A 12,708-nucleotide genomic window follows, 5' to 3' on the forward strand; every position below is an offset into this window, starting at 1 on the left:
ATGTTAGTAAGGCAGTATAGTTGTATATGGCAGTTGAGGGCAGGGGTTCCAGCTCAGGCTGAATCCTCCTGTTGCCACCAATAAATAGCTTCGCAACCTTAAGCAAGTTTCTTAATCAGCCTGTGATCAATTTTCTTATCTAGGAAATGAGGAGAACAGTGGGCCCTACCAAATCAGTTTGTTGAGAGGATTGAGTTTATATAAAGCACTTAGATTTGTGTTTGGCTCAGAGTAAGTACTGTGTAAATATTAACAGTTATTAGTATTTCTTTGATAAATGACAAACTAGAACTGCTGAAGGCCTGACCCCAGAGCATTTGTAGCGTTGCACAGGAATGGATGGATTTAGGAAGTACTGAGTAACACAGATAGGGTGTGTGAAAAGGGTAAGAAGTTAAGGTTAATTTTCTGATTTAAAGCTAGAGCTTAAGGTTCCCTCCTTCCCCCAGTATGTACACGTGTATACCCCACCCCCCCCACAGGAATTACAGCTGATCCATTCTAGTTAGTTAGAGGAAGTTTAGGGCCTGGAGGTGGAGTCTTTGGTATGTTGAAGAAAGAGACTTGATTCAGCATGCCACACCCTCTTTTGGGTTTTTGTTTGGCTTCTCTGATTCCTTTTCTTCTCTTCCTTGAAGTCTGTTCCTTGGACTCCTCTTGAGTTCTTTTCTTTACAGGACAGAAACATAAGAAGGGCCCAGGGCCACCTCCAGTTCATGGGCCAGGACCGTGCAGCTGGTCTCCTGCTCTTGTCCCTTTTTTCCTTTCTCTCTCTGCATGCCCCCTTCTCCCTGCTGTCTCCCTACCTCCTTTTCTCCCCTGCAGTGGGACACAAGAGGAAGAACATTTCCCCCTTGTTTGGCCCTGGCTACAGACGAGCTTGGTGCTTCCCAGTCCCAGGCATGAGGGAGAACTTTGGGGAGGATGTGAAGGCACATGCCGGAAAAGTGCTCCCTTGTGCAATTAAATTTAACTTTAAGAGGTTTCTCTCTTAATTCTGTTCTTCTAATGTGATATTGGGAAGGAGTTGGAATCTAGCTAAACTGATGCTTCAGGAAAATGAACCCTGTAATTGTTGTGTGTTTTCTCATATGTGGCCTCAGTCTCCAGTGTAAGGAGTGCAAACCACGAGGATTTGGGACCAAAACCTTTGTATTGAGTGTCTTGTGCATTTCTCATGATGGAGGTTAACTTTTTGGCTCATTGGGTCCCAGCTTGTGTCTCTCAGCACGTTAAATGAAGCTTCTCAATCTTTGGGCCACCCTGGGTTATAAATAATTTGTGCTAAAAGCTTTTTATTTCCTAGAGTTTGTAGTGAATGCAGATGTTCTGTGGAATTCCTTGTCTGGACAGTCATGAAAAGAGAGCAGCCAGTATTTATTGTTCTCACCACGTGCCAGGTTCTGTTCTCACCCCTCCCGTGCATCATGCTGTCTAATTAGGCGTGCTTTAGAAACAAGTAACTGACCTTGTAGAATTCATGCTAACATTACCTTTGTTTTTAATTAACAGATTTCAACACTAAACTTGCACAATGTCTTTGAAACCAAGAGTAGTGGATTTTGATGAAACCTGGAACAAACTCCTCACGACAATCAAAGCTGTGGTCATGTTGGAGTACGTGGAGAGAGCAACGTGGAACGACCGCTTTTCGTATCCTTCCAGTGGCATTGATGCCTGCACCCATCAGCGTGCTAGGTTCATAAGCTTGTTGAGAAGTGACAACAGGTGTGAGCTTTCCTCAGTGGGAGAACATTCCAGTGTGACTGTTTTCAAATATATTGTTCACATTTTCAAGTTCATCGCCTGTATGTGGCAGTCACCAATCTTTGATAATCTTTTGTTCGACAAATACTGAGCACTTAGTATATGCCAGGCACTCCTTCAGGCTTTGGGAGTACAGCTGTGAACAAAACAAACTACTTTCCCTTCATTCTACTAAAGGAAATAGACATTAAACAGGTGTAAAGCAAACCTAATGCCAGTGCTTCTAATAACAGGTTACATACCGTGGGGGGACGTGAAGCAGGGTGAGGGCACGAGCGTGGTTGGAGTGTGTATGTGTGCGGCTCTGGAGGTGGTGGTCCAGGAAGGCCTCCCCGAGGATGGTGATACTGGAGCAGAGACTGGAACAGAGAGAGGGCCCAGGTCACACAGAAATCTGGGGAGAGTGTTCCAGGCAGAGAACAAACAGCAAATTCAGTGGCTGTGACAGAGAAACGTCTCTTAATTGGTTTGTCTGCATCTGTGAACTAGGGGTTTTATATGAAAATATAAATTTGTAGTTTCCCTAGAACAGTCTGAAACCTGCTGTCCTGCATTCCTACATGACAGCAATCTTTAAAAAAAAAAATACATACGTACGAGGGTGAGTCAAAAATTATCCACACTCTGGCTGTAGAATTTATGGAAGTTTTAATATAACGGGAGTGTGGATGATTTTTGATTCACCCTCATATACACACGTATACACACTGTACATAATATGTATAATGTATGTATATTATTATATATATATATACACATTATATGTGTAAAAAACACAGAGCAGCCTCCAGCAACCAGGATATATACTCTGGCACCAAGGAAAAACCCCACAATATTCCAATACTCTTAGTATTTGGGAGGTTAAAGGGGTCTCTAGGAACCCTCAGCCGCAGGTAGCTGGAGTGGAATGGTCGGTGGCTCCTCACCAACTCTGCCCAGTGTATGGTAGGGGCCACGGCTGGCAGGGTCTGGGGATGGCCTGTGCCCTGGCAGACTCCTGACCCACCTCCATCTTCCACCACAGGGACCACCGCACATACCACGTCCCAGGGTGAAGAAAGGGAGTAGGGCTGAGGCTGGTCCCTGGGTCTGAGTGGCACGGCAGTGCCCCAGGGTCCTGACGGAGGCCTTGCAGACTGGGTCGATGCTGTAGGAGCTAGAGACTCTTTCCCCCAGAGGGAAGGTGAGATGTGAAGATGTTATCACCGGAGTATGTGTGGAGGTCCCGAGTCCTCTCGCGCTCAGTGCCGCCGGCTCCACAGTGTCCTGGGGCTGTGTGAGGCATGCGTTCTGAGAAAAGCTTGATTTCATAAGATAGTGATTCAGCTTGTTCTCAATGCCTAACCCAGTTGTTAATATTAAACTAAATGTTGATGCAAGAACAGTGACGTTCTTTGAATTCATTACAGTTGCATTTGTCAGTAGGAAACATTTGTTGGGCTACCTATGTTCTAGGCACTGCAGATACAGAAGACGATCATAGCATTTCTGGAAGGCTTCATAGTTTGCAAAGATCTTCTATATTTTTAATATAAAAACAAGCCTGTCAGTTTGGGGGGACAGGTTGTAATAGATGAGGAAACATACTCAGAGGCGAAGGGACTTGCCCAGGGTTACGCGGATAGTCATTGGTGGAGCACAGACTTGTGTACGAGATTCTAACATCTAATTCCCTGTACTTTCCATTGTACCTGGACGATAATTGATGTAGATTCTGCCTTTGAAGAGCTTATTATTGAACTAGTCTCTTAAACTTTTTTGTGGAACATGATGAATTGTTTTTGGTGGGAATCTTAATAAAACCTGAAAAAGTGTCAAAGGTTACTTGTGCGTTAATGAGGTTGGGCTGGGCAAGTGCTCAGGTACTTTTAAGGCTATTTTAACTAAAATAATGAGCAGAGAGAGAAGAGAAGGAGTTGGTCATAGAAGATTATAAGAAAAGAGAAAATGAGCATAAAGTAAAGAAGATAGAATAAAGCGTGTTCTTGTTCTTCTACAGAATATACAGTTAATTGTTGGTATGTAAATGGTTTTGAGATAGCTAACTTCCTTGGAAAGTGCCCCTTCAGTTACTGATATTTCTGAGATGTTTATTGTTTGATCTATCTAAGATGGCCCAGTCACTCTTGACCTGATCATGTGTTTTCTCCTCCTCCCCTGAAATCAAAAGTGTCTGCAAAAACAGTAAACTTAGGATTGGAATCTCATTTTAAATTTTATTTTGAAAAATAAAGAACTATGTTACCAATTGTTCTAAAGCCAGATTCCCTCCTTTTCCCTGTGATTTTGCCCAGGAATATAAGGTTGACTTCCAACACTCAGGTATTTTAGGTGGAAATTTTAGAGGCTATAGATCTTTTAATATTTTGAAACTGAAAAAAAAGCCCCCCCCCCCCGATTGTGCACTACCATATATTAGTGCTTGATCTTTTACGAAGCGTTTTTTGAGGTGTTCGAAATAGAATATATATTTGGAAAAGAGGGATATACTTGTAGGGTTGAACAAATAATTATAAAGCAGACATGTGCGTAATCACCACACAGGTTAAGGCTAGGACACTGCCGGCGTCCACCAACCCTCCCCGACCAAGTGCCCCTCTTAGTTCATATGCCCGCTCCTTTCCCTTGGAGGTCACTACTGTCCTATTATTTTCTTGTTTTTTTAAAAAACAATATAACTGCTTATATATACAACCCTACACAATATTGGTTAATTCTTTGTGTTTTGAACTTTGTATAAATGGAATCATACTGTGTACATTCTTTTGTGTCATAATTTTTTCTTTCAACATATAATGCATGTGATTAATTTGTTACAGATAACCTTGTAAAATATGTAGTCCCATTTTACAGTTGAGAATATAATGGCCCAAGAAGGAAGAGGACTTCCTGATATTGTAGAATAGATGCTGTGGTAAAAATGCTCAAGTCTCCTTGTATCCTTGAAGTAGGCATCAAAGAAGCTTGGTCTGCCAGCTGAAGTGTTAAACATGCGTAGGTACAGAACTTAGTGAACCCCTGTCTACAACATTTTGACTAAATATTACCTCCATAAGGGCAAGGATTTCTGTCTGTTTTGCTCACTGCTGTATTCCCAGCATTGGATACATATAGAGACCTAGCAAGCATTTGGTGAGTGAATAGCTACTGTCAGTTAAATGCCATGAAGCATACCATACAGATGAAACAGGTAACATTAGCATTCAGCTAGTTGTTGGTAAGTGGGGCTCTTATCTCTCACCCTTCATGAATGCACTGGTGCGGCTCTGTGTACAAGGCATTCTGGTTGGTAGGTAATGTGAGTAGAAGACATAGGTGTCTTCTTGTGATACATAACAAATTACTACAAATTTAGTGACTTAAAGAAACACCCTTTATGATCTCCCAGTTCTGCAGGTCAGAAGTCCACGGTGTGACTGGGTTCCCCACTCAGGATCTCGCAAGGCTGAAATTGGAGTTGGCTGGCTGTGTTCTCGTCTAGAGTGCAGGGTCCCCTTCTAAGCTCATTCCTGTTAATTGACAGAATTCAATTCCTTACAGTTGTAGGACTGAGGTCCCAGTTTCCTACTTGATTTTTGGCTGGGAGCTGCTCTCAGTGACTTACCGTCACTCTCCGGTTGTTGCATGTGACCTGCTTCCATCTTCACAGCCAGCAGTGGCATGTCAAGCCTTTCCCCTTCTGCAGCTGGCGCAGGGGACAGGGGCTGGCAGGGACCTGCTTTCGAAGGGCTCATGCGATTAGATTAGGCCCACCAGGAACGTCCAGGATAATCTTCCTATTTTAGTCAACTGATTAGTAATCATAATTGCAGCTGCCAAATCCCCTTGCCATGTAAAGGAGCTGGGCGTGCTTTCTTATATTCACAGCCCCAGGGGTGAGGGTGGGAAGTCTTGAGAGGCCATTTTTAGAGTTCTGACTAACACAACTGATAATGATGCCCCATGATACAAGCTCTGTGATGGCTTAGGTGCCAGTCTAGGGTGGTTTGGGACTTACCCTTCCAGATGTATATCGAATGTTTACTAGGCTGTGATAGAGGCTGGGTGTTGATGTACATTTACTATTTGTTTCCCTGCGTTGGAGTTCTTTGGTTCTTTTGGTTTGCGGTTGACCCTTGAACAATACAGGTTTGAACTGCACAGGTCCACCCATACTCAGCTTCATTTCAGTAAATATACTGTTGGTCCTGTGCCCATGGATATGGAGGGCTGACTGTAAGGGGCTTGAGCCTACTTGGATTTTGGTATCCACGGGGGCTACTGGAACCAATCCTCTATGGGTACTGAGGGACAGGTGTACTTGTATTCATGGTTTTGTGCCTCTTGGTAGCTGTTAGGGCAATTCCTGGACCCCAACAGTATGATAGAGAAGCTCTCCTACTTAAGGGCAAGATAGATTATATTGAATAAATGGTTTTATGTGTAAGTCCATAGTGACTCAGTGAGGGGTTATTTAAGATTGCTTCCTTGAATGTAATTCTCCCAGATAGGAAAACCTGGCTCTAAAACTACTGTCCTTATTTTAGATACATATTCTATGAGGAGTCTTTTTCAAACCTAGTCCAATTTTGACTGCATTGAAAAATGTTGAGGCAGGAAATCCTATCCCTGATGATCTTCACAAGTGTTAGAAGGAGGGCTCCTTAGTAACCTGGCATCTATGCTTTGAAGCCCATCAGTCTTTCTTAGATTGTGTGGATTGGAAAAGGTTGTATCTGTAGTCATCTCTGATTGGTACATCGGGAACAGTTTCACTCGGTTCTTCTAAATTATAAGATGGATTTTTGATGTTGATCCTGAATCTAGCTATACACTTGCAAGTTCTTTTATTTAATCAATCATTTTTTATCCTTGCTTGCTAATTGATGATTTCATAGGTATTGCATTTTTTACGTCATAGTTTTATTTTTTCTCTTAAGAAAATGTCAATAAAATTTTTCACTTTTTATAGTTTTTTTATTGTCAATTCTTTTTTGATCATTATTTTACCCTTTTCAATTTTAAGATAATCTTATTTCTATTCCCATTGCAAAACTCATTGTTTTTGACCCACTACACAGTACAGTTAATAGCATTAAAACTAAAAATTAAGCCGACGCATAGGAAGCATCTTTTAATAGAGAAGATGAACTAAAATAATTTTGCCGCTGGCCAGCACTGTCTTGTGGTTGTAACAGTTCAGAGCTTTTGCTCTGGACCACATTTTGTTTCTGACTGTGGGAATTTGTAAGTGGGAAGTTCGTACATGCAGTTATCTTTCTATTCTGGCTCCCTAAAGAGTGACGTATGGAAAAGGTGACTTGGGGAAGAGAGTGTTCAAGTCTAAATCTCACCACCTCCAATTATTTCCCATTTTTGGTCTTTTAAAGTGTCTTGTCTATAACCAAATCGTAATTGAATGCGAGAGGGTTGAAAAGAGCTTCTCTTGGGTACTCTTCCTAAGGCCTGATGGTTTCCAGAGTGGTTGGGTATTTGAACAGGTTAAAGAAAAAGAACATATTTAGGTATATTTTTTAGGCACTTGAGTGAAATTATACAATGAGACTCCAAACTATGCTGAGTTAAAATATTAATTTTAAAAATTTATTAAGCTGGACTCCATTAAAAATAATACATGAGTACATTCTCATTGAGGAAGAGTCAAAGAGCATGTAAGTCCTGTGTGAGGAGTGAAATGGGAGAGTATCCCTGGATTCCTCCCTTGCACAAACCCTTTTTCCTCAGCAGAGAGAAGGGAAGCCCTTTAGGTGAATTTTGCTGCTCATTTTTGGTTGTATATACATGCAGTGTATACACTGATACATTAACTTTGTTGATGTAAAACATTTGGGCACATAATTAGCATATCACATTGAAATTAGTTATTGAATCACTGATTTTCTGTATCAAGTAAGTTGTGTATCCTAGAAATAAGCATGTATATGGCTTAAGGGAAGAATAGGAGCAAATATCATCGTGTTGGATGGAAGTTCTGGAAGTAGGTATTAAGAACTTTAAGATAGTAAATATCACCTTTTTGATTGTTGATCTAGAGCCTGGCCAAATTTAGTCATTTAAAGAAAAATAAAATTTAAATTTAAGTATAATATACTGACTAGTGAATGTAGAGGTGAATTCTCACAAAGTGAGCACACCTGTGTACCAAGTAAATCGAATGCTCCTAACACAAATAGAATTTGTGTCCAGATAAATTGAAAAACTTTTTTCTTAGGTGGTTTGTATTCACATCTCTACTTTCTTTGTAATACAGGTTAATTTGGTATGTTACTGCTGAAAAGTAGTTCTTATATCTATACTATTTTATTTAATCTTCTAGTTAATAAAAGTTCATTATGATATCTAAGTTGATTTAAAATAACTGAATGGTTTCTTATTGTAACTTTAAGAAAGAAATTTTTTTTTTTTTTGGCTGTATTGGGTCTTCATTGCTGCACACAGGCTTTCTCTAGTTGTGGCGAGCCAGGGCTGCTCTTCGTTGCAGTGCATGGGCTTCTCATTGCAGTGTCTTCTCTTGCTGTGGAGCACGGGCTCTAGGCACACAGGCTCAGTAGTTGTGGCACACGGGGTTAGTTACTCCGAGACAGTGGGATCTTCCCAGGCCGGGGATTGAACCTGTGTCCCCTGCATTGGCAGGCGGATTCTTAAACACTGCGTCACCAGGGAAGTCCTGTAACTTTTTTTTTTCTATAAAAAAACCTGACACAGTGATATTACACTATTTGGATGATATTTTTGCTTCACTGTCATTTTTTTTAGTACATAAATAAAAATTTAAATACTTAATACGGTAGTATATTGAACAAATATACATATACATGGATACATGAAGGTATTTAGTTACTATTTATAGTTAAAAATAAACAGTGGAGGGACTTCCCTGGTGGCGCAGTTGTTAAGAATCCGCCTGCCAATGCAGGGGACATGGGTTGGAGCCCTGGTCCGGGAGGATCCCACATGCCGTGGAGCGACTAAGCCCGTGAGCCACAACTATTGAGCCTGTGTGCTGCGATTGCTGAAGCCCATGCGCCTAGAGCCTGTGCTCCACAACAAGAGAAGCCACTGCAATGGGGAACCCATGGACCACAATGAAGAGTAGCCCCCACTTGCCGCAGCTAGAGAGAGCCCGTGTGCAGCAATGAAGACCCAATGCAGCCAATAAATAAATTAATTAAAACAAACAAAAAAAAAACAATGAAAGGGGACTTCCCTGGTGGTGCAGTGGTTAAGAATCTGCCTACCAGTGTAGGGGACACGGGTTCAGTCCTTGGTCTGGGAAGATCCCACATGCCAAGGAGCAGCTAAGCCCATGTGCCACAGCTACTGAGCCTGTGCTTTAGAGCCCATGAGCCACAACTGCTGAGCCTGTGTGCCACAACTACTGAAGCCCACGTGCCTAGAGCCCATGCTCCACAACGAGAAGCCACTGCAATGAGAAGCTTGCATACCACAACAAAGAGTAGCTCCCGCTTGTCATAACTAGAGAAAGCCCATGTGCAGCAACGAAGACGCAACGCAGCCAATAAATAAATAAATATATGACAACAGACAAACAAACAAAAAAATAATGGAAGAATTTGGAGGGAACTTAGAAAAGTCTGAAGTCTCCCAGACAGTGACGTCACATGGAGGGGGCTGCTTGCTCTTTCTGGGGTGAGGCTACAAGGTAAAGGGTCAGAGCATGTGAGGTTGATTCCCCACCTCCCTTCTATCACCCAAGTGTTGGATAAGTGTCTTTAATTCTGTATATAAATCTGTATAATCCTAAACTGCAAAAAATGAAACGAGTTTTCATTTTTTAATGCCAAACTTGAGTTAAATTTCATTTGTTGTAAAGTAATATCTCCAATGAATATGAGAGCCTTAACAGTGTAACTAGAGATATCTATGCTTTATGTGTGGCCTATCCCGAACCCCTTGGAGAAAGACTTTATACAGAAACTAAGATTTTTTTGGAAAATCACGTACGGCATTTACACAAGGTAAGGACTGATTTATACATGATGTAAATGTGTATATGGCTACATAGTTATTTGACCAGGTCACTGTTTTCCAGTGCAGAACTTGTATCAAGTTAAGGTTGTTTTGTTTCCTAAATAGCATTTTTCTAATATGTATTTAAGAGCTATGGGTCAAGCTCTATGTTGTTAGGTTCTCCAGAGGAAGTCAGTTTAGTTGCTCAAGATCATACAACTGTTAAATGAAAGAGTAGGGTTGCAAGTCAAGGTTTGTTCAAGTGCTCACATGTCCTCTGGATGGTATTCATAGAATCAAGTTTTTCTTTTACTGTTGCTTCCCACCTCTTGGTGAATCTCTGTCTTTATATTCAACCTTTTAGCTGCCTCTTCATATCTTATATAAGATCTTTAGAAACCTATGTTAAACAGGAGAATGGCAAATTAAAAAGTACAGTAGAAACTCTCTGTGACCAGTTATTTTGGTTAGCATGCCTTGTGCATGAAGGTGACATCACAGACTTGATCTGTGTATAAGCAGTGGATGGATTGTGCAGTATTTGGCTATATGCAGCATTTCTAACTTATTTTGGATTCTGATCTTATCAGAAACTGGATGAGATCATTTATTGTTTGAGCTAGAAACTAGACTATCTTTTATTAGCCCTGTAACCCTGGGCAACTCACTTAACCTACCTTGTGGATTGAACTTTAAATTCCTTTATCTGTAAAAGGGAGATATAGTAACGCAATCTGTGTAATAATGTATCTAACCCTGCACATTGCTAGGAGTAGATCTTTTTCAAGTGGTAGTAACGGGTAAGTAGAGCACAATTGATCCTGTGATATTTCCCTTATGACATTTGAAGAAAAGCTCAATTTTTCAAAACCTATTTTATCTATTTTATTTTATTTTTTTGAAATATAGTTGATGTACAATATTTTGTTAGTTTCAAGTGAACTACATAGTGACTCAACATTAACATACATTATGAAATGATCACCACATTAAGTCTAGTAACCATCTGTCCTCATACAAGGTTGTTACAATATTATTGACCATATTCCTTGTGCTCTAGGTTGCATCCCCATGACTTATTTTCTAACTGGAAGTTTGTACCTCTTAATCCCTCTGACCTTTTTGGCCCCCTACTCCAACCTTCTCCCTGGCAACCACCTGTTTGTTCTGTGTATTTATGAGTCTGTTTCTGTTTTGTTTTGCTAGTTCATTTGTTTTTCAGATTACACATATAAGTGAGATCATGTAGTATTTGTCTTTCTCTGTTTGACTTATTTCACTTAGCGTGATACCCTCTGGGTTCATCCATGTTTTGGCAAATGGTGAGATTTCATTCTTTTTATGTCTGAGTAATGTCCCGTTATATACATATATCACATCTTCTTTATCCATTTGTCTATTGTTGGACACTTAGTTTGCTTCTGTATCTTGGCTATAGTAAATAATGCTGCTATGAATGTTGGGGTGCATGTATCTTTAATTAGTGTTTTCTTTTTCTTCAGGTAAATACCCAAGAGTGGAATTGCTGGCTTATATGGTAGTTCTGTTTTTAATTTTTTGAGGAACACCCTGTTTTCCGTAGTGGCTGCATCAGTTTATATTCCCAACCACAGTGCATGAGGTTCCCTTTTCTCTACATCCTCGCCAGCACTTGCTATTTCTTGACTTTTGATGATAGCCATTCTGACAGGTGTGAGGTGATAGCTCATTCTGGTTTTGATTTGCAGGAAATGCTCTACTTTTTATATACATAACAGATACATTTTAGTGTTCTAGTATGTGCATTTCTCAGTTTATGAAAGTGGTTTTAATGACAAGTAATTTAACCTAGTCTTAAAATTTTTCATATGTTGGTTTTGAAGTTAAAGTTCTGCTATTGTGAGCTGGTTAACTTTGGTTGTAATATAATTGATAACTGTCTGAGGCATTTATAAAGTTTGCAATTTTATATTTTAGCACAGGTTGTAAGTATGATTTTTTAAAACCTTTTTATTTTTAAATAATTTTAAACTTATAGAAAAGTTGCCAAAATAATACATAGACTTCTCAAATACTTTTTACCCAGATTCTTAATGTTAACATCTTTCACAACAGTGGTACAATTATTAAAACTAAGAAATTAACATTAGTATAGTTGTGTGATTTAAAAAATTATAATTGCGAACAAGTTTTATAAAAGTTTAGAAAACTTATATAATTGTATACCACGTGTTCTCTCAGATCCAGTGACAAAAAAAAGAAGTTGGCTAATGTGTAGATGACAAAGTAAATTGTTACTCTAGACAACAGAACTGAAACAATTTTGCCTGTGAGAACTTTTTAAATTACAAAAGTATTGCATTATGTTATAGATTATTTAGAATATATAGGTAAGCAAGAAAAAGAAAATAAACACCACCCATAACATACCTCTGGAATTAAACAGTTAGCATTTTTGATATATCTATTTTAAAATATATCTTTTTTGGTACATATTAAGAAAAATGTAATTTGATGTATGGCTTTTGCATATTTTTGTGTAGACTTCTATTTTTTATTAGAAAATTGAGTCATGTTGTATACTTTATAATGTGTTTTTTGCTTTTAATAACATTGTAGGCCTCTTTGTCATTAAATAGACTTGTGTAATCCTGGCAGGGAGTGTAAACTTTTTCATTGTGTGGAGATACTGCGATTTGTTTAAATATTCCTGGGCATGTAGATTATCTCCTATTCATCAATTTGTTATTAGAAACAATACTTCGGTGAACACCCTTGTAGCTAGGTTATTTTTGTGTTACCAAGTTTTTTTATTGGATGAGTCCCTAGATATGGCATTTCTGGGTCATAAGTCATGAGCAGTTTTATTGTTTTGACTTACACAGTCGGCTCTCCTCATGCACGAGTTCCGTATTGGTAGATACGGAGGCCGGACTGTAGGGGACTTGTGCACCTGCGGAGTTTGGTATCCATGGGGGTCCTGGCAGTAAT

General features: G+C 39.7%; 1 protein-coding gene across 5 annotated transcripts in view; it reads left to right on the plus strand.

Moving 5' to 3' along the window:
- Positions 1-12,708, plus strand: part of CUL2 (cullin 2) — a 105,904-nt gene that overhangs the window by 47,870 nt on the left and 45,326 nt on the right. For all 5 annotated transcript variants that reach the window (XM_057731981.1, XM_057731979.1, XM_057731978.1 and 2 more), the window contains exons 2-3: positions 1,513-1,653; positions 9,644-9,746. In XM_057731981.1, coding sequence (XP_057587964.1) covers positions 1,535-1,653; positions 9,644-9,746 — 222 coding nt within the window. In that variant the 5' untranslated portion in view covers positions 1,513-1,534. The remainder of the gene's footprint in view (positions 1-1,512; positions 1,654-9,643; positions 9,747-12,708) is intronic.

Source organism: Hippopotamus amphibius, chromosome 4 (genome assembly GCF_030028045.1).
Source record: "Hippopotamus amphibius kiboko isolate mHipAmp2 chromosome 4, mHipAmp2.hap2, whole genome shotgun sequence".
Taxonomy (NCBI): Eukaryota; Metazoa; Chordata; class Mammalia; order Artiodactyla; family Hippopotamidae; genus Hippopotamus; species Hippopotamus amphibius.